This window comes from Choristoneura fumiferana, chromosome 19 (assembly GCF_025370935.1).
Source record: "Choristoneura fumiferana chromosome 19, NRCan_CFum_1, whole genome shotgun sequence".
Lineage (NCBI taxonomy): Eukaryota > Metazoa > Arthropoda > Insecta > Lepidoptera > Tortricidae > Choristoneura > Choristoneura fumiferana.
This window is the reverse complement of record NC_133490.1, coordinates 57,404-79,715: the sequence shown is the minus strand read 5'-3', so window position 1 is coordinate 79,715 and position 22,312 is coordinate 57,404. Positions and strand designations below refer to the sequence as shown.

General features: G+C 47.8%; 1 protein-coding gene across 1 annotated transcript in view; it reads right to left on the bottom strand.

Annotated features, from left to right (window-relative positions):
• The window catches only part of LOC141438799 (epidermal growth factor receptor kinase substrate 8-like), a 30,382-nt gene extending 8,224 nt beyond the window's left edge, over positions 1 to 22,158 (bottom strand). The window contains 11 exon segments of the mRNA XM_074102771.1: positions 1,761 to 1,885; positions 2,499 to 2,587; positions 3,037 to 3,216; positions 3,752 to 3,844; positions 4,895 to 5,487; positions 6,310 to 6,409; positions 7,504 to 7,619; positions 7,621 to 7,752; positions 8,766 to 8,836; positions 9,384 to 9,668; positions 22,016 to 22,158. Of these exon segments, the coding sequence (XP_073958872.1) occupies positions 1,761 to 1,885; positions 2,499 to 2,587; positions 3,037 to 3,216; positions 3,752 to 3,844; positions 4,895 to 5,487; positions 6,310 to 6,409; positions 7,504 to 7,619; positions 7,621 to 7,752; positions 8,766 to 8,836; positions 9,384 to 9,585 (1,701 nt within the window). The 5' untranslated portion in view covers positions 9,586 to 9,668; positions 22,016 to 22,158.
• Between the last annotated feature and the right edge of the window lie 154 nt (positions 22,159 to 22,312).

Here is a 22,312-nt window from a genome sequence, read left to right as displayed (position 1 = left end):
TGTTGGCGGTGCGCGGGTAGGCAGGAGGCAGGAGGCAGGGGTCAGGGGTCTCACCTCGAGGTACTCCCGCGCACGACGCTGAGCTCCTTGTCGTTGTTGGCGGTGCGCGGGTAGGCAGGAGGCAGGAGGCAGGGGTCAGGGGTCTCACCTCGAGGTACTCCCCGCGCACGACGCTGAGCTCCTTGTCGTTGTTGGCGGTGCGCGGGTAGGCAGGAGGCAGGAGGCAGGGGTCAGGGGTCTCACCTCGAGGTACTCCCCGCGCACGACGCTGAGCTCCTTGTCGTTGTTGGCGGTGCGCGGGTAGGCAGGAGGCAGGAGGCAGGGGTCAGGGGTCTCACCTCGAGGTACTCCCCGCGCACGACGCTGAGCTCCTTGTCGTTGTTGGCGGTGCGCGGGTAGGCAGGAGGCAGGAGGCAGGGGTCAGGGGTCTCACCTCGAGGTATTCCCGCGCACGACGCTGAGCTCCTTGTCGTTGTTGGCGGTGCGCGGGTAGGCAGGAGGCAGGAGGCAGGGGTCAGGGGTCTCACCTCGAGGTACTCCCCGCGCACGACGCTGAGCTCCTTGTCGTTGTTGGCGGTGCGCGGGTAGGCAGGAGGCAGGAGGCAGGGGTCAGGGGTCTCACCTCGAGGTACTCTCCGCGCACGACGCTGAGCTCCTTGTCGTTGTTGGCGGTGCGCGGGTAGGCAGGAGGCAGGAGGCAGGGTCAGGGGTCTCACCTCGAGGTACTCTCCGCGCACGACGCTGAGCTCCTTGTCGTTGTTGGCGGTGCGCGGGTAGGCAGGAGGCAGGAGGCAGGGGTCAGGGGTCTCACCTCGAGGTACTCTCCGCGCACGACGCTGAGCTCCTTGTCGTTGTTGGCGGTGCGCGGGTAGGCAGGAGGCAGGAGGCAGGGGTCAGGGGTCTCACCTCGAGGTACTCTCCGCGCACGACGCTGAGCTCCTTGTCGTTGTTGGCGGTGCGCGGGTAGGCAGGAGGCAGGAGGCAGGGGTCAGGGGTCTCACCTCGAGGTACTCTCCGCGCACGACGCTGAGCTCCTTGTCGTTGTTGGCGGTGCGCGGGTAGGCAGGAGGCAGGAGGCAGGGGTCAGGGGTCTCACCTCGAGGTACTCTCCGCGCACGACGCTGAGCTCCTTGTCGTTGTTGGCGGTGCGCGGGTAGGCAGGAGGCAGGAGGCAGGGGTCAGGGGTCTCACCTCGAGGTACTCTCCGCGCACGACGCTGAGCTCCTTGTCGTTGTTGGCGGTGCGCGGGTAGGCAGGAGGCAGGAGGCAGGGGTCAGGGGTCTCACCTCGAGGTACTCCCCGCGCACGACGCTGAGCTCCTTGTCGTTGTTGGCGGTGCGCGGGTAGGCAGGAGGCAGGAGGCAGGGGTCAGGGGTCTCACCTCGAGGTACTCTCCGCGCACGACGCTGAGCTCCTTGTCGTTGTTGGCGGTGCGCGGGTAGGCAGGAGGCAGGAGGCAGGGGTCAGGGGTCTCACCTCGAGGTACTCTCCGCGCACGACGCTGAGCTCCTTGTCGTTGTTGGCGGTGCGCGGGTAGGCAGGAGGCAGGAGGCAGGGGTCAGGGTCTCACCTCGAGGTACTCTCCGCGCACGACGCTGAGCTCCTTGTCGTTGTTGGCGGTGCGCGGGTAGGCAGGAGGCAGGAGGCAGGGGTCAGGGGTCTCACCTCGAGGTACTCCCCGCGCACGACGCTGAGCTCCTTGTCGTTGTTGGCGGTGCGCGGGTAGGCAGGAGGCAGGAGGCAGGGGTCAGGGGTCTCACCTCGAGGTACTCTCCGCGCACGACGCTGAGCTCCTTGTCGTTGTTGGCGGTGCGCGGGTAGGTGACGCGCACGACGCGGCCGCCGCGCGCCGCCACGCCGCGCGCCCACGCCTCGCCCAGGTCGTCTGACAACATCACCAGTTACAGCGCCAGTTACAGCTTAAGGAATAAGGACCCAAGGGAGGCAGTCGGTCTACCGATCACCGATTCTGAAGGGTGTATCGGCTTTGTTCCTTAGGAGCCATGAAAGACGCACCACTTCTAACTGCAAAGTAATTGCGACTGCCGACTCGACTACCCATACATTTTGCAGCTAGTGTGCAGACGGAAAATGTATAAGCAATCGACGTTTGGCAGTGCGACAAAGAACCGCTAAGTTTGACCGCTATGTGTGTCTGTCATGGCACCGTAGCTCTTAAACGGAAGGACCGATTCGAATGCGGTTTTTTTTATTTGAAAGCAGGGTTTTTAACAAAGGTTCTTAAACATGTTTCATCAAAATCTGTTGAGCCGTTTTTGAGATATTGAACTTTGAAGTGACAAAGTCGAGGGTTTATGAGCCAGAGAGTGTCATAGGCTACTTTTTATCCCGGAAAAATGCACAGTTCCCAAGGGAACAGCGCGCGATAACCGAATTCCACGCGGACGAAGCCGCGGGCAAAAGCTAGTAATGGAATATTGAGAAGAGTCTTTGACAATCTGTGTTCAGGACAGGAGAGGGAGTGTCTTGGCGCTCACCGTCGTCGTCGGGGCGGGGGCGGTAGGGCTCGCGCTCGCGCTCGGGCGACGACGCGGCCGAAGAGTCGTCGCGCGCGCCTCGCTCGCTCCTGCGACCACACACACACACACGGTACAACGAATAAATAAATAAATTACTGCGACTGCCACTGAGCGGCTGTGGAGCTCAAGAGGAACTACACTCGGCTCTGTGTTAAGGTAGGTATTAAGTAAAGACCATTTTGAGCATCACAACCGCTTATCCGTTTCTGCAGTACATTTTCAAAGTACAGCGCTACAAAAATCATGACGCCATTATACTATACTGTACTACTTATTCTGTGGTCATATCCAGTGAAAATTTTTTGCTGAAGTATTCAATATCACTCGTTCAACCATGAAACATTCCGAATTTAATTTATGAGGACTACCTACCTTGTGAAATGAAGTCTGTTGACAGAATTTTATAGCGACAATAATAATTTATGGCAAGGCTAATGGAATGGTAATGGAGAACAGTAGCTAGGGACCAGTACCTAGACGAGGACAGAAGCGGTACCTGGAGTAGGTGAAGGGCGGGTCGCCGTAGAGGTCTGTGTCTTCGCGCTCGTAGTCAAAGGGCTCCCCCCGCGCGTGGCCGGGCGCCGCCGCCCCGCCGCCGCCCCCGCCGTCGCCCCCGCCCCCGCCCCCGCCCCCGCCCCCGCTGCCGCCCGCCGCAGACGTGCGCCGCGGCGACGACCTGCCAGCCGCACCCCCACGTCAACACCACACGCACACACTCACACAAGCGACAAACATGTACACTGCGCGCCACGCTACATTAGCGTCAATGGTAATCGTAGTGGTAGCGTGGCTCGCACCAAAGAAACCATTCACCATTCATTGCGCAGCACGCGCTCAAGGTTAACGCTCGAGAATCGTATCAGGTAATGAGCATAGGTACACTACGCACAAATTAATGATAATGCAAATGATAAACATAAAGCAAAAGCAGAAATGAATAACTCTAAATCCGTCCCGAGGATAGGTTTTAAAACGAAGAAATCATTTTGGCAAACCGAAAGACCATACATTCTTAGAGTAAATTCACGGACATGGCTTTTACCATTACTAAATTACATTCTTGTTGACAACTCCAGATAAGTGCATAGGCGTGCATTAGGTCAACTCCAGGGTAAGCAGCGCCTTGAGCTGCCTACCGTGCTGAATACTGAATACTGAATGGACGCTCTGCTCAAAATGAGTGTGTGTAACTATTGAGCTAGTCAGCTCACCTCCTCAGCGGCTGGTCATCGACCTGGTAGTCGGGCGACCAGCCGTCCATGAACACGGGCTGGTACGGCGGGATGTTGGCCTTCCACTGCTCCCTGCAACATAGAATGGCCTATGAAACCTCGCTACACGACGCAATGTTCACTACACGCGATGCCCGGGAGGCAACAGCAGATGCTGGCGACAGTTGCCAGTGACCAGTAGATACAAGTAGATGGCCAATTGTGTTTGAGGGTCTTAACTTCATTGTTTTTTAACCAACACATAGGAAAGAATACTTTTAAATGGTTTCAGTGCAACTTCGTAAGTTTTGCATTTGTGTAAAATAAGGTGACAAAGCTAATTTAAGTACCTAACCTAATAGTGGCTTAGTTAGTTGTAACCAATTACTGACCAATTACTTCAAATATCTTTGTCAGTGCTGGATTAACAGTACCTAGGTACTTAATGCCCTCAGCAATCCTGTCTACCCCTCTCCCCTTTCGAGTAGTAAACTATGTAGTATCAGTCTTTTAAAAAAAACTGTACCGTAATCGGTAATCTGAAATTGATCCTCGTTCAACAAGGGACTAAATCTTCAATTAAATTTATCAAATGCCTTTGTTAATTCGTTAAATTTTTGGGCGTGGATCAGTCCACGCGTGTATATTCAGAGTGTACTGGAACAAAAACTGTTGTTCTGGCGGAGTCGCGTGAGTCAGGTGCCAGGTGCGAAGGGCCGATGCAGCGCGGCCTCGGTTAATACGCGCTCATACCGCTAATTCCGTCCACTATCGCACCCTAATGGATTTAGTATCACCGCGGCTTCCACATTTATCACGTTATGCTAATGGATCGAGCCTAATCTGCTGATTACAACCATAAATAACACGCTAGCAGTGTCAATAAGGATGCTCTCGCTATGAATTCATAGAAAAAATGTTACGTAAAAATATTATGTTCTGTAGCTGATAAATGCGACGGTCAAACCACGAAGTTAGAGAACCGAAAGCGAACTAAATGAACATATTAACTATTGGAAAATAAAGCACCGTCACACAAGGACGTCGAGGTCGGCATGTTGGAAAAATTATCGCCCTTAGACAACGTTTTTAAGAATTGAGGCTGGTGGAATCCGGAGGTATCAAAGAGATCAGGGAACCGACCTGGGTATGAGCCAAGCGTCGCCGAGCGAGTGCCAGAGCTCGGTCTCCTTGCTGGTGACGCAGTTGGCGAGCAGATTGAGCGCGTCGCGCGTCAGCAGCGGCTGCACCACCCGCGCCGGCAGCGGACCCGCGCCCGCGCCCGCGCCCGCGCCCGCCGCCGCGCCCGCTCCCGCCTCCGCGTCCTGCGCCGCGTCCACGATCAGCGCCAGCGGCGTGAACAGGAAGTGCACCAGCTCGGGCGCGTTGGGGTCGTGGATGTGCGCGCGCAGGCGCGCCAGCAGGTTGAAGGACAGCTTGAACTTCTGCAGCACGTCGACGAAGTCGCGCTCGGGCGGCGGCCGCGTGCGCAGCGCCAGCATGCCGTCGCCGGCGCCGCGCTTGCCGCCGCCGCCGCCGCCGCCGCCCCCGCCGCGCGAGCGCCGCCGCCGCTCCAGCTCGCGCCCCGCCGCCGCCGCGTGCTGCAGCCGCGCGATGAACTTCTCGATGTCGTCGAAGCAGCGGTTCAGGATGGCGATGTCCTGCTCGTACAGCCGCTCGGAGCCCGTCGACGACGCGTCGTCCCGCTCGCCGCGCCCCAGCTGCGCTGACATTTGCTGCAACAAGCGAGGAGGTCAGGGGCGGGGGGGGCGGGGGGACGCGGTACGCGCGGGAGAACACTCACGGTGAGCACGGCCTCCCACTGCTGCCGCGTGAGCGTGTGGTACATGCGCGCCATGGCGCCGCGCACCGCGAGGGACGAGTGCAGGGCAGGTGCTGGCCGCGCGGAGGATCCACTCTGGAGCGCGCCGTGCCCGCGACCGACTGCCGCCGCGCGCCGCCGCGACCACTTATCGCGCGCTCGCCGATTACCGCCGCGATAACGCCCCTATCGCCGATCGCCCCGATAGTATCGATTGTTTCGAGAACGACTTCTGAATACCAGCGTGACGAACATAATAAAACAGTAAATCGCGAAGCGCATCGAAAACAAATATGCTAATTGCAATTTAATCACTTGTTATCGATCGATGTACCTGATAGCACAATTTTTGAGACCAGTAGCTGAAATGCCATTGATTAGGCATCTAAAATCTAGCTGTTGTCTCGAAATGTATACTTTCCGAACAAAAATGTAACTGGTACGCACACCTAAGCTATAGAGATTCTCTATGATTCGACTTCCTATAGGCCCCAGATACCTACCAAAATACATGATTGATTGACAAGAGGCAGTTGGACTTCAACTTTTAACTTACGAGGTGTTGTTTTCGGAACCCAGTGTCCAGCGCAAATGCGAAGAACTACTTAGTAACGAAGGAAATTTTACGCACACAAAATTAAAGTGTGAGAAAATTACAAGACAGCCATTTGCAGGCAGCCTTGCAACCCGCTGCCCGGCACGCCAAGCGGCGCCCCGCAGCCGCGTCTCCACTGACCTGCCTGCGCGGGCGATCCACCTCGTCCCGCTCGCGCTCGCGCTCGATCACGAAGTCGCGGCCCGCGTCCCCCGCGCCGCCGCCGCCCCCGCCACCGCCCCTGCAACCACAACACATTACACTCGCACACTTAACCTCCACCCTGAGATCGGACGTCTAGCCTAGCTCTGAACCAAGGAAATTACCGAAGATGTGCGTAGCACGGCTGTCGCCGCCGGCGCCGCGCGTACTGCATGGCTCGCTGCGGGCGACTGCCGCTCATCTCGCCACGATGATAAGATACCAAATCTTAGAGTTATCCGCTTGAGAGTAAAACGAGTGTTCGATGGTGAGATAGCGGGAGGGGTTTACTCGTAGATATACGGGTGCTGTCGAAACGTGTCAAGGGACTTCGACCGGCACACGCGGGCTGCATCTTTGGAGGGAATGAACCTCTATTGCAGAAGTCGGGTCAACTCACTCTGTATCATTATATTATGATGAGATTTATATATTTTTTAGGGTTCCGGAGCCAAAATGGCAAAAACGGAACCCTTATAGTTTCGCCATGTCTGTCTGTCTGTCTGTCCGCGGCGTTGCTCAGAGACTATCAATGCTAGAAAGCTGTAATTTTGCACGGATATATATGAAAACTATGCCGACAAAATAAAAAAAAAAAATAAAAAAAAAAATTTAGGGTACCTCCCATAGACGTAAAGTGCGGGTGATTTTTTTTGTCCTTCCTATCTGTGGGTTATCGTTGGATAGGTCTTTTAAAACCATTTAGGGGGTTGCTAAGACAATTTGTTTGCGAAATATTCAACTTTAAAAAGATGATAATCGTTTGCATGTCATAATACAATAATGCCAATAGACGTGTTTGTTAACATGAAAGTTCGACTTTAGCGACATATTCATTTGATGAACTGGTTTAAAAATTGGTAGACCACTTATTTGGCTGATGGTACACAAAACAGTAAGCTGCCGATACGACATGAACGGCGTCATAAAATATTACCCCGACCCGGACCCAGACCAGATTGAAATTGTGGCTGAACGTCTTACGTCAAACGTTAAACGTTCGTTATATACACAAGAAGTTTATCGCGTCGCCCCACATTATGCTCATATTATTATGTATCCAAAACCAGGTCTTCCCGGTAAACTTGTCGGTCCATCCTACTGTGATCCAGCGCGCTGGGCTCGTGTACTAACTTGAGGGCGTTGAGTTCCTCGACGAGCGTTTGCGCGCCCACGTCGTGGCACTGGAAGATATGCAGCTCGCGGCGCGGCGCGTCGGGCGCGGCGGGCGCGGGGGCGGCGGCGGGGGCGGGGCGGCGGCGGGCGCGGGCGCGGGGGGCCCACCACGAAGGCCAGCACGTTGTTGTACAGCTCGGCCGGCTCCGGCGACGTGAAGGCCGTCGGCGAGTGCACCCACGACGCCGGGAACCGCTCCATCACCGACTGCAGAGGGGCACCACACAGCACCACCATCAATTACTAACATTACATGTATAATTCCTGTGTCCCCTGAGGAGTTCGGAGTCGGTCCAGCGACTTGACGGCAAGTTTTTCCACTAAAGCCCTTGGGTCTTCCCATCGTCCTTTCATCGGTGGTGGGGTTTTGCTTTTGAAGGTTTATTGGTTTTTGTTAGTGGTTTCGCTTTAAACTGTATGTGGTAAGCAACCACGGGTCAGGGGAAACAGTTGATAACACTCTACCGAAAAACACGATTGCATTAAACACGTACAGTCGAACAAATTGAATCATGACCCAGGGTGGAACCTTTTAATAATCCATTTCACTATGATTTCCTTGACAAAAGTATGAGATGTCAACATGACATTAGAGCACAAAGGTTCCACCCTGGGTCATGATTCAATTTGTTCGACGTACCTAAGTGCATGGCTCGATCTGACTCGACGTCAAGCCGTTAGACCGTTTTCAAACTCGTAAATATACCCAAATAGATTGATATTTAAACTACTAAATGAATTTTGTGGATTGAACCCATGACCAGTAGCTTAATCATCAAATTGAATCCGTATCATTAATGTCAATGTCACTAATATTGTACAGTGTGTGTTCCCACTAGTTACATAGATAGTCATCATCATCATCATCTCAGCCACAGGACGTCCACTGTTGGACATGGGCCTCCCCCATAGACCTCCAGTTGCCTCGGTTGGAAGCGGCTGGCATCCACCGTGAACACGCGACTTTAACCAGGTCATCCGTCCTTCTCGTTGGTCTCCACTCGAGAACCTTTCGGCCCCAACGGCCATCTGTTCTCCGCGCTACATGGCCTGCCCATTGCCACTTCAACGAGCTAATTCGCTTGGCTGTCGGTGACCCTTGTTCTTCTACGTCCATCGATAGTACTATTATAGAACTCCATTATAGTACTGTCAATGGAACAAGTGGGAACACACCGTAATATCTAGACAACGCTTGTTTAGCGTTGCGGAACACTCACCCCGGTCTCATAATCCATGACGAGCACCCACTGCCCGTCCAAACACAATTGCATCTTCTGACTCCATATTCCTAGAATAAAAGTAAGCAAATATTAACAGATGCGTCGTGGGTTGACTGTGCGGAATAAAGTAAACAATGATTTGACATTTACCAGCCTGACAGCCGCTGTACTAGGCTGGAGCTTGGAATACAAAGCTGCCGCGAATGGCATTAAGTACGTCTATTCTCTACTGCCGGGTGGACTCTTATGTATGTATAGCCCACGAGTTAGAGGGCTTGAGCCAAAAATACTATTTATTTACTATTTTATTTTTATACAGTATAGGCTTGCGTTTGGCCACAATCACGCCTGATGGAAAGCGAGGATGAGGCCTACGATGGAGCACGCTTGCCTAGTAAATGCTCAATGATTCAGTATGATCAAGTTTGACTGCAAGTTTAGATTCTTTTCAGTCAGAATCGATACTGATCGACCTGGTCGACTGGTAGATCAGATACCTGGATGACCGACCTCCATTACCTTATTTTTTTAGTAGGGGCTTTGTTTTACGAGTATGTTAATATTAGTGGCAGTAGGTACGCCGGGTTGTAATCGGTGTCGGGTCGGGGGGCTCACCGTTGGTCTTCTCGAGCTGCAGCAGGCGGCGCATGCCGTCGGCGGGGTAGACGATGCCGGTCTCGCGCGTGACCGTGAAGGTGGCCAGGTGCTCCAGCGTGTAGGCGCCCGCGCCGGCGCGCAGCCCCGCCAGCTCCTCGAACTCGTCCAGCGCGCGCTGGGTGTCCCCCCCGCGCGACCGCGCGCCCCCCCGCGACCCCATCGCGCTACCACCACCAGCACCAGCCCATCACGCCCCCGGTGCCCGGGGACCACGTTGACACGCTCACGATATCGCGATATGATCTGGAAATATTTAATTACTCTTTAGTACTCGTATATTACCTATTATTACCCTAAAGAGATATAACTATTTACAAAAGATGGACTTCAGGAAGCACAAATCGACTGAACCGTGATGGCCACCTTCCGCTGCGTACTCACTACTCCGCACGGGCTCTGTTTAATTTGCAACGATCTACTACATGGAAGTTCGACGGAAGTACTTCCTTGCAGCCGGTTGATGTAAACTAGGTCCGCTCCGCTCGCTGTGGAAGGCTTATAGGTGGCCATGAGAATCAATATATAAAAAATTGAATAAGTATTGAAATACAACGGCTTATCCAATTTTTCATCTTGAAAAATTGCGTCAGAGTCGGTCTGTGAGCTGGCAACCTAGAGACTACTCGATAGGGTTGGGCCTGCAATTTGACTGCGTCAGAGTCGGTCTGTGAGGTGGCAACCTAGAGACTACTCGATAGGGATGGGCCTGCATTTTGACTGCGTCAGAGTCGGTCTCTCACGTTGGTTGTGAGCTGGCAACCTACAGACTACTCTATAGGGACGGGCCTGCATTTTGACTCCTTCTATTATTTTATCGACCCGGAATTGGTTTAAAGTTAGGTTGATTCAGATTGGATGTACTTAGTTGGCTTATGAATGGATGATAAAATGAAAAATAGCACTGACCACCATTACCTACTAACAGTAAGCAATGAATGTTGATAGTAAGTAGTAAGAATGGAATAATTTCTTACATCTTTTTAGGGTTTCGTACCTCGAAAGGAAAAAACGGAACCCTTATAGGATCACTTTGTTGTCCGTCCGTCCGTCCGTCTGTCAAGACCCTTTTTCTCAGGAACGCGTAGAGGTATCAAGCTGAAATTAATATTAAATACCCAGGTCTACTGTCCCTTGGAGATGTGAAAAAATCAAACTTCTAAGCCAACGCAATCAAAAGATACAGCCGTTTATGCCGAAAATTTTCGCAAATTTTCGAAACTCGCAAAGGAATCAAAACTATTCAAAACCTATAGGGTACTTCCCGTGAACTCAGAATCTAGAAATTTGGTACGAAGTAACGTCTTGTAGCACAGATAAAGGAAAAATTGCGAAAACCGTAAATTTTTACATCATATAATAAAAATATTTTTAATAATTTTAAAGTACTACAGGTTTGTACGGAACCCTCGGTGCGCGAGTCCAACTCGCACTTGGCCGGTTTTTTACAATAGAAAGAATTATTTTCTATGGGATTTAGACCATGATGAGCTTTCAGTATTTTTTCGCAGAATGTTAGCGGTGTCAACAGGCTGGCATTGCATTATAGCCTACGATTTTATGATCATGCGACGGCACACATACTTTTACCTCTTCTATAGGTCTAAAACAAAGAGATGAAAGTGATGGGATGTCTAACAACTGGTAGCATGGTGTACGGTTGTGCAACTCTGAAGATGAGCGTTGGTTGAGTTCGAAACGCGTCAGTGTGGTGTGGTGATAGATGGGTTTGTGTGATTTGTGTGTGTTATTACAGTGTGGAGGTGGAGGAACTGCATGAACACGCATATTTTGCATAAGCTTAGCTATCGTAAGGTCGCGGGTGAGCAAGGAAATTCTTTTCGTTCATTGATATGGACCTCCGCAAAGTAACGGCTGATTCAATAAATTATTTAAAACAAAGAGGTTTTGTTTGCAGATATTCTGTATTTGCAGACAAAAAGCGTCCGAACGCGCGCTTTCACTCACGGGGATCCATCGTCAATCGAGTTAGCGCCTTAGCGTGGGAACCGGCGCGGGCGCACTGGGTTGCGAGAGGGTGTAGGGGCGTGGGGGGGGGGTACATGTGAGCTCCACAGCTTTAGCCTTAAGTACGACTACGGACTAGCAAGCACCGAACGGTTTATAATAGGTACGATTATCGTCCGCTCTTTGAGACCTTCAGTTGAGTTACTATGTTGCAACGACATCAGTGTAAATCAAAGGTCCCCAAACTTTTCATCTTGTAGGCCCCGGGCCACCTAGGCTAGACGTCCACCCTGTTTTCCTAATAATATTTTTTTGTAAAGTTAATTTGTTATTGATTTCAAATGTGTTTTTTGCGTACCTACATAGACCCCTCGCAGGTATCGTGGAGTTGAATAGCTCACAGCATAAACTTAATAATTATCTATCACTGAACTAAAGCATATAGTTAGGTTAGTCGCCAAACTCGCCAACCTTAGCCTTATCTTGACAAAAATAGTAATTTTATCACCAGGTATTCAATTAAGTGATCCTAATATTAAAGTTGTTATTGACTCAGTGTCAGTGCGCAGTATTATTTATCTAATTGTACCATCGTATTCATTCACCACAACTTCTGATGTAACCGCCACCCGTTTTTTGCAATAACAAAGGTACACAATTACAAGAAATCGACGTAATTGTTTGTAACTGTCGTAAGCGCATAATGAAATCATTCATCGGCGAGAGGCTGCCGCTGCCACCGCGTCTCGAGTTTTCGGGTTTTTGCGATCGCATTAAGGAGTAGGTACGATTAATGAACCACGGAATGAAGTACAATAACGTACTCTTAAGACCTGATAATTCAAACATTCAGTTCGAGCATTAGCCCTAACTAGCAAAGTAGTGATAAAAGACAATTTATTAACACTAAAGAGTGTTAATAAAGTAATAAAAAGGCAACGCGGATACTGCTTGCTGTACAATGGGCACTACTATCATCATCTAGCTATATAATCTTATAGGTATTAGCGAAATCGTGATAATCATTCATTCCGGGTCGACAAATGTCTTCCGTACCCGTATTAAGTACTGCAGTATTTTAATACGAGACGGACGGAGTGCTAGTCAGTGTGTCAGTAAATAGTTGCCTTCTTTAATTAGCAATAAAGATGATAACAGCGTGTCATTGGGCATTAGCATGTCCAACACCAGGACATTATGTTAGTGTGATCTGTTTGTTGTTGTGTTTGGTAGAAACGCGTTAACATAGCGCGTGCGCGTGCGCGTGCGCGTGCCGGTGAATGTAACATAGAAACAACCACCACCGCGACCGCCGACAACTTTCGATAAAACCAGTCGCAGCTTCTGTTGTCGCAAAAAGCGGGCGTCCGTGTGTCGCTTACATCAACAGTTACTATATCGCCATTTGACTGACGCGTGAGCTTCAAACGCTGTTATATTCGCGACGCGGCCTGCCTGCTACTGCCAGTCTATAATAGGTGTACTCCTGCATCGATCGAGTAGGTAAGCGAATGAATTACGGACTAAAAGGTATAATGAAGTAAACAAGTCTGGCGATTTGATTTTTTGGGTCAGGAGACCCACTTGCTCGTTTGCCATCCAGTCGAATAAAAAAATAAAAAAAGATTAGTGATTGGGTACTTACTCAATAAAAATTGAGACTGACTCAAAAAATTCCACTGGGTTTCTTGATCGGTGCAAGTCGAGCCCGAAGTGTACAGCTGGTATTATAACGTCAAAACCATGTACCTGGGTGGAACCTTTGTGCTACTGGTGGCATATTGACATCCCATATTTTTGTCAAGGTAGTCATAGTGAAATTGACCCAGAATATGAATCAGTTTGTTGGACTGTACAGTTGGTATCATAAAGTAGAGGATGTGGTGTGAGGAATGTACCTATTTTTATTAACCAACAGAAACGCTTTTTACCTCGCCTCGCACAGCACATCTCTGGTGGAAACAGCTGAGCGGAGCGAGGCGAGTTGAATGAAGCGTTTCTATTGGTTAATGAAAAACACGTTCCTCGCACATTATTGTTGGAAACGCGGCTTAAGTATCCACTTTTCCATAGTCAATTTAAGTAAAGGACTGGCCATAGGTACTTGCTAAACAAAGATTATAATGTGATCGCGGTGATTCATCCGCGCCCGCGCACAAAGCGTCGCATTCCGCTCCGCGCGCCGCTGATAGCCGATAACAACGCACACGCTGATAACACGCACACACTGACACCAAACACATGCGAACCAGTTTACCGAGCGACTGTTATTTACAAGTATTAAGTACGTATGTGATATGAATAGCGCGGTATTTTTGTCGCGTTCAACCTAAAAGGTACTTACTTATGTTATTTACAACAAACAACTGAGTACCACTACCATGAGTTTACAGTGACCCTGACCGTACTCGATAGCGACGGCGTCAATTATTTGTAGAGGCGCTGTACAATTCTCCTTACAAATAATTTACGCCGTCGCTATCGAGTACGGTCAGGGTCACTGTAAACTCATGGTAGTGGTACAGATTCTAATGAAAAGGAATGATAGTAAAACGTAGACAATTTGTTTTAGCCGATTTTACTTGACTAACTCCGAGATATCGCAGCGTAGAAACTAGCTAACGTTTTGCTGTAATACACACACACACACACACACACACACACCACACAAACACAAACATCACGCCTGTATTAGCAATTTTAGGCTTTAAGTTTGACAAAAATGGTACAATAGTGACAGGTTGCTGTACAATGCATAAGAAATGTATTTGATTGAGTATTAAGCTAATTGGCAATTGGCATAGCAACGGTGTTTGGTGTAAATCAAGTGGTCCTTCGAACCGGATAATACTAAATACACCCTTTTTCTTTGGGCAGTGGTTTAAGAGTCTCAGTTAAACTATTCGCTGTTAGTTAAAGCACCGTGGCAGCAGTGTCCTATTATCACATTAAACATGTTATGTAATAATGATTACTTTTTTAGGTTCCGTACCCAAAGGGTGCCAACGCGGCGGAAGTCTATTACTGAGACTCCCCTGTCTGTCTGTCTGTCCGTCCGTCTGTCACAGGGCTCTATCTCTTAAGTCGTAATAGTTAGTCACTTGAAACTTTCATAGATTATGTATTACTGTAGCCGCTATAACAACAAATACTAAAAACAGAATAAAAAATATATTTAAGGGGAGCTCCCATACAACAAACTTATTTTTTTGCCGTTTTTTTGCTAGTGTTAAATGTTGTATAGCGATAATGGTACGGAACACTTCGTGTGCGTAACCAACTCGCACTTGGCAGTTTTTTTATTTAACACATATTTCGTAGACACATACCTATTCATACTTCAGCCACGCGTTTTTCATTGTCAACCTTGGTAATGGCGCGACCTTCTTCGGACTGACATAGTGTAGCATTAGGTACCTACTTAGCTAGTTATTTAACGTTTATAATAAGTTTGCGTTTTCACCAGAGATGTGCGAAAATGTATTGCGATACTTGCGATGAGTGTGTTTTTCATTAACCAATAGAAACTCTTCATTTACCTATCTATCCCCGCACAGCACATCTCTAGTGGAAACAGCTGAGCGGAGCATGGCGACTATGGCGAGGCAAATAAAGCGTTTCTATTGGTTAATTGCAGGTGGTAGGACCTTGTGCAAGGTCCGCCCGGATTGCTACCACCATCTTGCTCGCTAATCCTGCCGTGAAGCAGCAGTGCTTGCACTGTTGTGTTTCGGCGTGGAGAGTAAGACAGCCGGTGAAATTACTGGCACGTGAGGTATCCCATCTTAGGCCTCTAGGTTGGCAACGCGTCTGCAATACCCCTGGTATTGCAGATGTTTATGGGCGGTGGTGATCTCTTACCATCAGGAGACCCACTTGCTCGTTTGCCATCTAGTAGTATAAAAAAAAAAAAATAAAAACACATCCCTAGTGGAAACGGAGCCTAAATAGGTACAAATAAAGTATTAAATCTTTACTTAGGTACATGAAGTATAATAGGTAGCTAATTTTTGAAGTAGCCGCGATTGCCAAAGGGCATCAAAAGTAGGACAGATAACTAATTGAACAAACTTCGGCAAGGCCTAGAGGTAAGCAGATAATAAAATCTCGTCTTATCTCTGCTGTTGGTAATTACGAGTGGTGACCTGTCGTTTTGCCGAGTTTCATTACGCAGATTTTCGTTTCGCAGACAACTGTCGGCAGATTTTTCTTTTGGCCGAGCAACGTTTGGTATAATTTCGTTACGCCTATTATTCGTTTCGCCGAGTAGTCGGTAGGAAGAATAGCGATAAGCAGATTTACGTTTAGTAGATTGTTTGTTTCGTAATTGTTTCAGTTAACCGAACAACTGTTCGTCGAGACACGATAAGCAGAGTTATCACATGGCATTCATATTGTTACGTAGATTTAATGTTCAGTCGATTTTTGTTTCGTAATCTGCGAAGATAAAATCGGCCAAACGACAGGTAGTATCTTACTGAGTTGACTATATAAATATACTAGCTTTTATCAAAATGAAGTTAGGTGCGACGACGAGCGTCAGCGAGGAGGAGTGTTAGGTAGAATTGCGACCAACAACGCACGAGCCGAGCGAGCGAAGCGAGCGTGCCGCGGTAGCGGCCGGCGAAGTGCCAGAACCGAACTGCTAGCATCGCGACTTGGTTTGTTTAAACTCCAATGTAAAATAAATACAAATGATGGTCAAAAATACGTTTATTACTTGCGTTATACGTTTAAAACTTGTGAGGGTACATAAAAAAATCATAAAGAATGCCATAGTGTAATCCACACATATTCACGGTATTTAATACCATTCCCCATGCGAAACGAAAAGATGCGAAAAGTTGATATGCGCACTGAATAATAGTTCAACCGTTACAAAAGCGAAAGGTTGTTCGACCAAATGTGCAAAATGTGTAGTGATTAATAGGCTAAACGAATTTCTGTAAATAGTTGTTCGGCTTACTGACTCATATGCCAAGTAAATAGTCTGCTAAAGGTTGAGTTACGAAAAGTTAGTCTGCGAAACAATACATCTGCGTACAAATTCATCGGCGTACCGTTACTCGGCGAAACGTTGTCTGCCAATCAATAATCTGCCTAAAATAGTCGGCGAATCATTAGGTAACCAATTACGAGTACCTACTTATGTCTTAGAATTCATTAAAAATTGAAAAAACTATATGATTACTACACGCTACAACGTTATGAAATGTTTAGAATGATAATGAATGTAAAGCCATAAGAATCTAATGAGTTGTTGAAGTGCGAGAGCAGCCGCGAGGCCTCGCCGCCTCCACGCACACGCCGTCAACACTCATTATCATTTAATAACCAATAATGTTTGCGGAGTGACTAACGCTTTCCGAAATTAGTGACAGTGTGTCACCACAGCTTAACCAAGTTCCGGGAGCGCGCGTTGATGTCTTTGCTAGGTGTTCCCGGTCGGGCCGGTCGCCTTCAGCCTCGCCGGCGACGCGGGCGCATGCGCGGGGCCACGTAGTGTCGACGAGCGAGCTGTATCTTATTCTTATCCCCGTGATTACGACGCCGCTATCGCGGTTATCTAAATACGTAAATTGCTGTTGAAATTCCTCGCGCGGACTCTTTAGTAACGGCGTTCGCTGTACATACACTTGATAATGCTGATAATGCAACCAGCAGGCCAGGTACAGGGCGCTAAATATGAACACACGCATTGTGGCACAATGAGGTCAATATATTTTTTCCGATGACAATTTCATGTTTAGCTAGGGCGCTGAAGTTGGCGGAGGCACGTGGTAGTGCATCAAGCCAAGTTCTATTTTTTGCTCCTTTTCTCTGTACAACGTTTTATTGTTGCCTCTTGGTATTCCAAACTTGAAATACAATTGATTTAGGTAGATTATTAATGTTTCTATTGCTAATTGTGATGTTGGATCTTAACGTTAATGCCGCCTGTGGTTTACCTCTTTCGATATGGTAAGTAATTTATCCCGCTTGTATATATAAACGTATATAATTGTGTTGATCATTAAAGAAATTATCTTTTTTCTCGTTAATGATGTGTATGAGAATATCAATTATTATCTCGTGATACTGTTATTGACAATATTATCATTGATTTCAGAACATCCGGATTCACTTTACTATTTATGTATACACGTCAATAATTAGGTGTTCGGATATGTGCGTATCATATAATAATTTTGTTGGATAGTCTAACCTGCACCGATAATATAAAAATTAAGACGATCGGAATGTGGCCGCGCCGGTTGGGCCTCATTTGTGCGGTTAATGTAATGTTAATGTAATGCTTCATTAAGAATTAAGATTTTTAAATATGTCATAAAGCCTTGTAATATAGCCTTAGTGTTTCCGCTAGGTATTATATAGAATAGAATAGACGAAACCCACGACTTCAGTCTACTCGTGACCACGGCCGCTGTAATGTGGTCGAAACGTCGAGGTAAATATTACTCGAGTATGTTGGCGTGATAAGATAAGCCCCGTTTGTGGTATTTTGACTAGAATAGAAGATTTATTTGCATAGAATAAGTAGTTACATCAAATGCCATTAGATGGTAATAAGACAAAGTCAAAGTGTCTTTATTTGTGAACAGGTGGTTACAATATACTCAAGGTGTTATATTATAACGTGATACATAGATAGAGTCATTGACGATGACGCATGCCGTGGTTGGTTCTTATTACAATGTCATTAATGTCTAATTTTGACAAAATCACGCGTCTTCGTGCATGGCACTAGGTATATTGGTATCACTATGTTTCACCCATAGGCATACAAAATAATTTGTTTGTTTCTTGCGGAATTCCCAGTGACTGTGCCAAGGCCAACATGACGACTCAGGGCTTCCGCGGACCTGAGCTCGTATTGTATAACACGTGGACGCTCGCTATCATATCACACTAACCATCTCTTTCTACATTTATTCCGCACCGTTTGATGGAAAGAAGCCGCGAAAGTAATTGTGACTCTGGTTGCGCTCGTTAGACAAAATAGCCTAAATACGTCATACTTAGTGCTTGAAAGTATCTGGAAATTTCTCTTTATAAATTATGCTTACAATTTGTACTAACGACGTAGGGCCACCATGTATTATGTATTTGGGCAGACGCGTTTGGCCATTCGAAATTTGAACACCGGAAAAGTAGTAATCCGTATATGACGCAACCTTCTCATAAAATATTAAAATATTCTCCTGTCATTCACTTCGTACAATATGTGTATGTGTGTGGTGATTATATTACAATAAATTAAATTCATAATTATCTGTAAGTTACGACACATTTAACAAAATGGCATTAAGGCCTGGTGATATAATAATATAATTATTGTGACTGTCGGGAATGTTCTGTGGGGTAGAGTTCCTTGCTGACCCGTGAGATCAAATCCAATAGAAACCAGAAACCGAGGTCAATCCACTAGCATTATACGGCTCTCGAAAGGAAAAGGTTCAAAAATGTAACAAATCGTTTGATCAAACGTTTCACTTATGACTACATAACGAAATTTCAAGTATCCCAAAGAATGATTTTTGGAATGCCCTCAATGAATCAGTATTTTCATAGAAGGACCTGTGTCAAAAACACGCAAAACAAAAAACACACAAAAATAGTGTATCTGTCTATTTTTGTGTGTTTTTGGACATTGGCCTCAGCTGTGAAAATGTATTAGTAGGAATAAATATCCAATTTGAGAAAAAAATCAAGAATTCTTGGGGTTTTCTGTATGAACCTATATCGGATCTTTTACATCAAACAAAAGTAACACCTCGCTGTTTTGTTTGGTCCCGGGTCACAAATCTCAGGCTATTTCGGGGATACAACACAGTAAATTCAGTATGAGAATCTTTTCTTATGCCACGAATAGGTTGAAAGCATGTCAAATGATCAAATCGTAGCACGAAGCTTAGCTTAGCCAAGGTGCTCATTGTCGCGGGTCCTTCTAACGTGATCAGCAGCGGCGGGCGGCGGGCGGGTCGCAGGAGCCCGAACAAGGTCGGCTCGGCAGGAATGTCGCCGCATGACGTCAAGACGCGCACACCGCCGCTTGCGCAGCCTTCCCCCCCCCCCCGCGCCGCGCATCGCTGCCTTGCTTATTATCGCACTGTAGCGTTATGATTACCCAAGTTCCAGCGTTGCTAATTAATTTTTATAAATCGTGAATACAGCGGGTGTAGAGCGAGTCACGGGCGTCGGTGCAGGCCCCGGCAGCAACAGCAATGGCATGTTTTTTACAACAAGACCCTTTGATTGGTCATATATGTAGTTATAATCTACTTTGTTGCCACTACTATTTAGCTCACTAACTACACCATCGTTTTACTGTAAGTACTATACTATAAGCTAAGACTGGAAAGGACGATGCGTGTGTGAAACGTGTTGAACCAGGCTGACTTAGCTTTCTATTTACATGCTCTTTGGTTACTAAATGTTGGTTGTTAGAAGTTCCTCGTCAATTCTAGAGAAATCATAGGTCAGACCCAGATATACTCCTTATTCATAAAAGCTTGTTATAGTGCCGCAAACTTGATCAAAGCCGGCAAAAATGCTTAAACATATTTTATATCAATTTTTAGTTTTCGTTTTATTAAGAGTTTAGCGGCAAAACCTTGTTCTCCGACAGCGTCGTCGTCGTCGACACTAGGTCAGATAAGCTTCTGTTTGTCGTTATCTGTCGTTATTTGCTTTTGCGAGATAAAGTTTGATGATAAGTTATTTTTGTTGGCCTAATACAAAGCTCAGTCTTAATTTATTTCAGTATAAGGTGTTTGTAACGTTTTTATGAATAATGGATGGAGTAAGGCCAACATATGCAAAAAATAATTTTGAAAATTGGTCCACAATATTGGCGGAGTAATCGGTGAACATACATAAAAAAATACATAGGTACAGTCGAACATAGAATTAACTTCCTCCTTTTTTTGAAGTCGGGTAAATACATTTTTAGTCAACAAACCCCATAAATAAAAAGTTTTCTACAATCAAGCAAGTCACTTCGTAGACTAATAGCAACGAAATCCATTGGAAACTTTTATGATATTATCTTCGTTAGGAATGCACCATCGGGAGTCGCTGTCGCTCCAAAACTAACTATGAATAAGCACAGTCATTAGTTCAGCACCATATTTTAGATTCTAATACATAGTTATCAAAACAAACCCTGAAGGTGTGATTATGACTGGTCAAAAGTACAGTTGGTAAGCAATGACAAAAATCCCTTCTTGATGAAATAAGTACGAGAATTTACAACTTGGCGAAAGGCGCAACAAATCCCCCTGATAGAGCTAACAATTTTGAAGTGACATGATCATTTCTTGAGAAAATCTCGGTCAATATTCGACCTGCTGCAGATTATAAAATTGTTTTATTATAATAATTAAAGAGTGGCGGCTAGATCGATGCTGAGATACACCTACACTTTTCAACTAATGACAATATTTTAAAGCAGCTTGCTCAGTGTCCTATTCTGCTACTTACAACATTTCAACTGGTTGGATATATTTGTTCGTAGGTAACAAGTACATTCGTCTGTAAGATGCAATTTAAGATATTAATTTCAAGGCAGGTTTCTAAATTCTGAATTAAATCTGAAGGGTTCTGAAAAATATTTTGTTTGTCCTTATGTCGGACTGTACAGATGTTGTGATCTGCTCAACCCGACCTCTAGGATGGCTTTCCATGAGTGCTGGTCGCACAATTCGATCTAGACTGAAAGTCGATCTCCCTGTAATGTATTAATGTATCTCAAATCGAGGCAGACAGTTCTTCGGCTGCGGCAGACGCATATAGGTTTGGGAGATGCTTTTCCCAGATGAAAGCGAGGTTTATCGAGGTAGCTTAGGAAAAGAGGTTAATCAAGTTCAATACTCTGAGATTGATCTCGTTGCTTTTTGAGGGTAGGCTTTGTAAGAAAATGGTTTTGATTTGCAGGTCATTGTGTTGAGCCCAAGCCATCTATCTAGTCACGGATAACTGTGCACGAAGCAGGCAGACGGGGCGTCGCGCATACTGATGCGGCTGCTTCCGGTTCCGGCCTGACACGCCGAACGGCGCCGGAGCCCGAGCCCAGTCTGGCGACGTGCCGGGCTGCGCGCCAGCATCGAGCCTGCGCCTTAACCATACCGCTAAGCGTCGCTTAATTATAAACATTTTTTTATTCATCTTATCGGTGGGGAATTCGGAACTGAGGCCGGTGCCGTTTCCGTTGGACTGCGGGCGGAGAGCAGGAGGCGCGCAGCCGGGAACAGGTGGCAGGTGCCGTTGTATTCACATCCGTGACGTGTGTCGCAGCGCCACAATGGCCGGCGTGCGAAGTGTGCCGCCGCCGCCGCAGCCTCCGCCATTCATCGCGCCGCGGGCAACGACCGGACCTGCGCGCCATCTAGCGCCCGCCACCGCCTGCGCCCGCGCATCTTCACACAAATATGTAGCATGTAGCCCCGATACTCGCGCACCCTTCTTCCGGCTCCGCGCGAAATGGCTGCCTTTTCACAGATCACTGCTTATGACTTGCACTCGGCACGAAACAAGTATCACTGGAATGTCGAACCCGTCGTCGACGCGGCGCGAGTCGTCGCGGGGCCGTCGCCACACGGCGCCGCGCAAGGTACTCTACTCACCGATGGCACTGCGACTCCTCGGGCCTGTTCTGCTGCTGCGTGGCACTCACACTCACTCACTGCACTGCGTCCGAGATGCCGATACCGTGTTGTGCGCTTCGTGCCGACCGACCCAACCGCACCGACTGAACTGCGGCCGCGCCCGCCGTTCCTCCCCGCGCACCTGCGGGCGGTGGCGCACCTGCGGGGGGCGGGGAGGGCGCGGGGCGCGGGCGGCACGCGGCGGGCGGCGGCAGTCGGCCCGAGCACGCGAGCGCGCCCGCACGCACGACCGGTTACGAGCGACGAGCGGCCGAG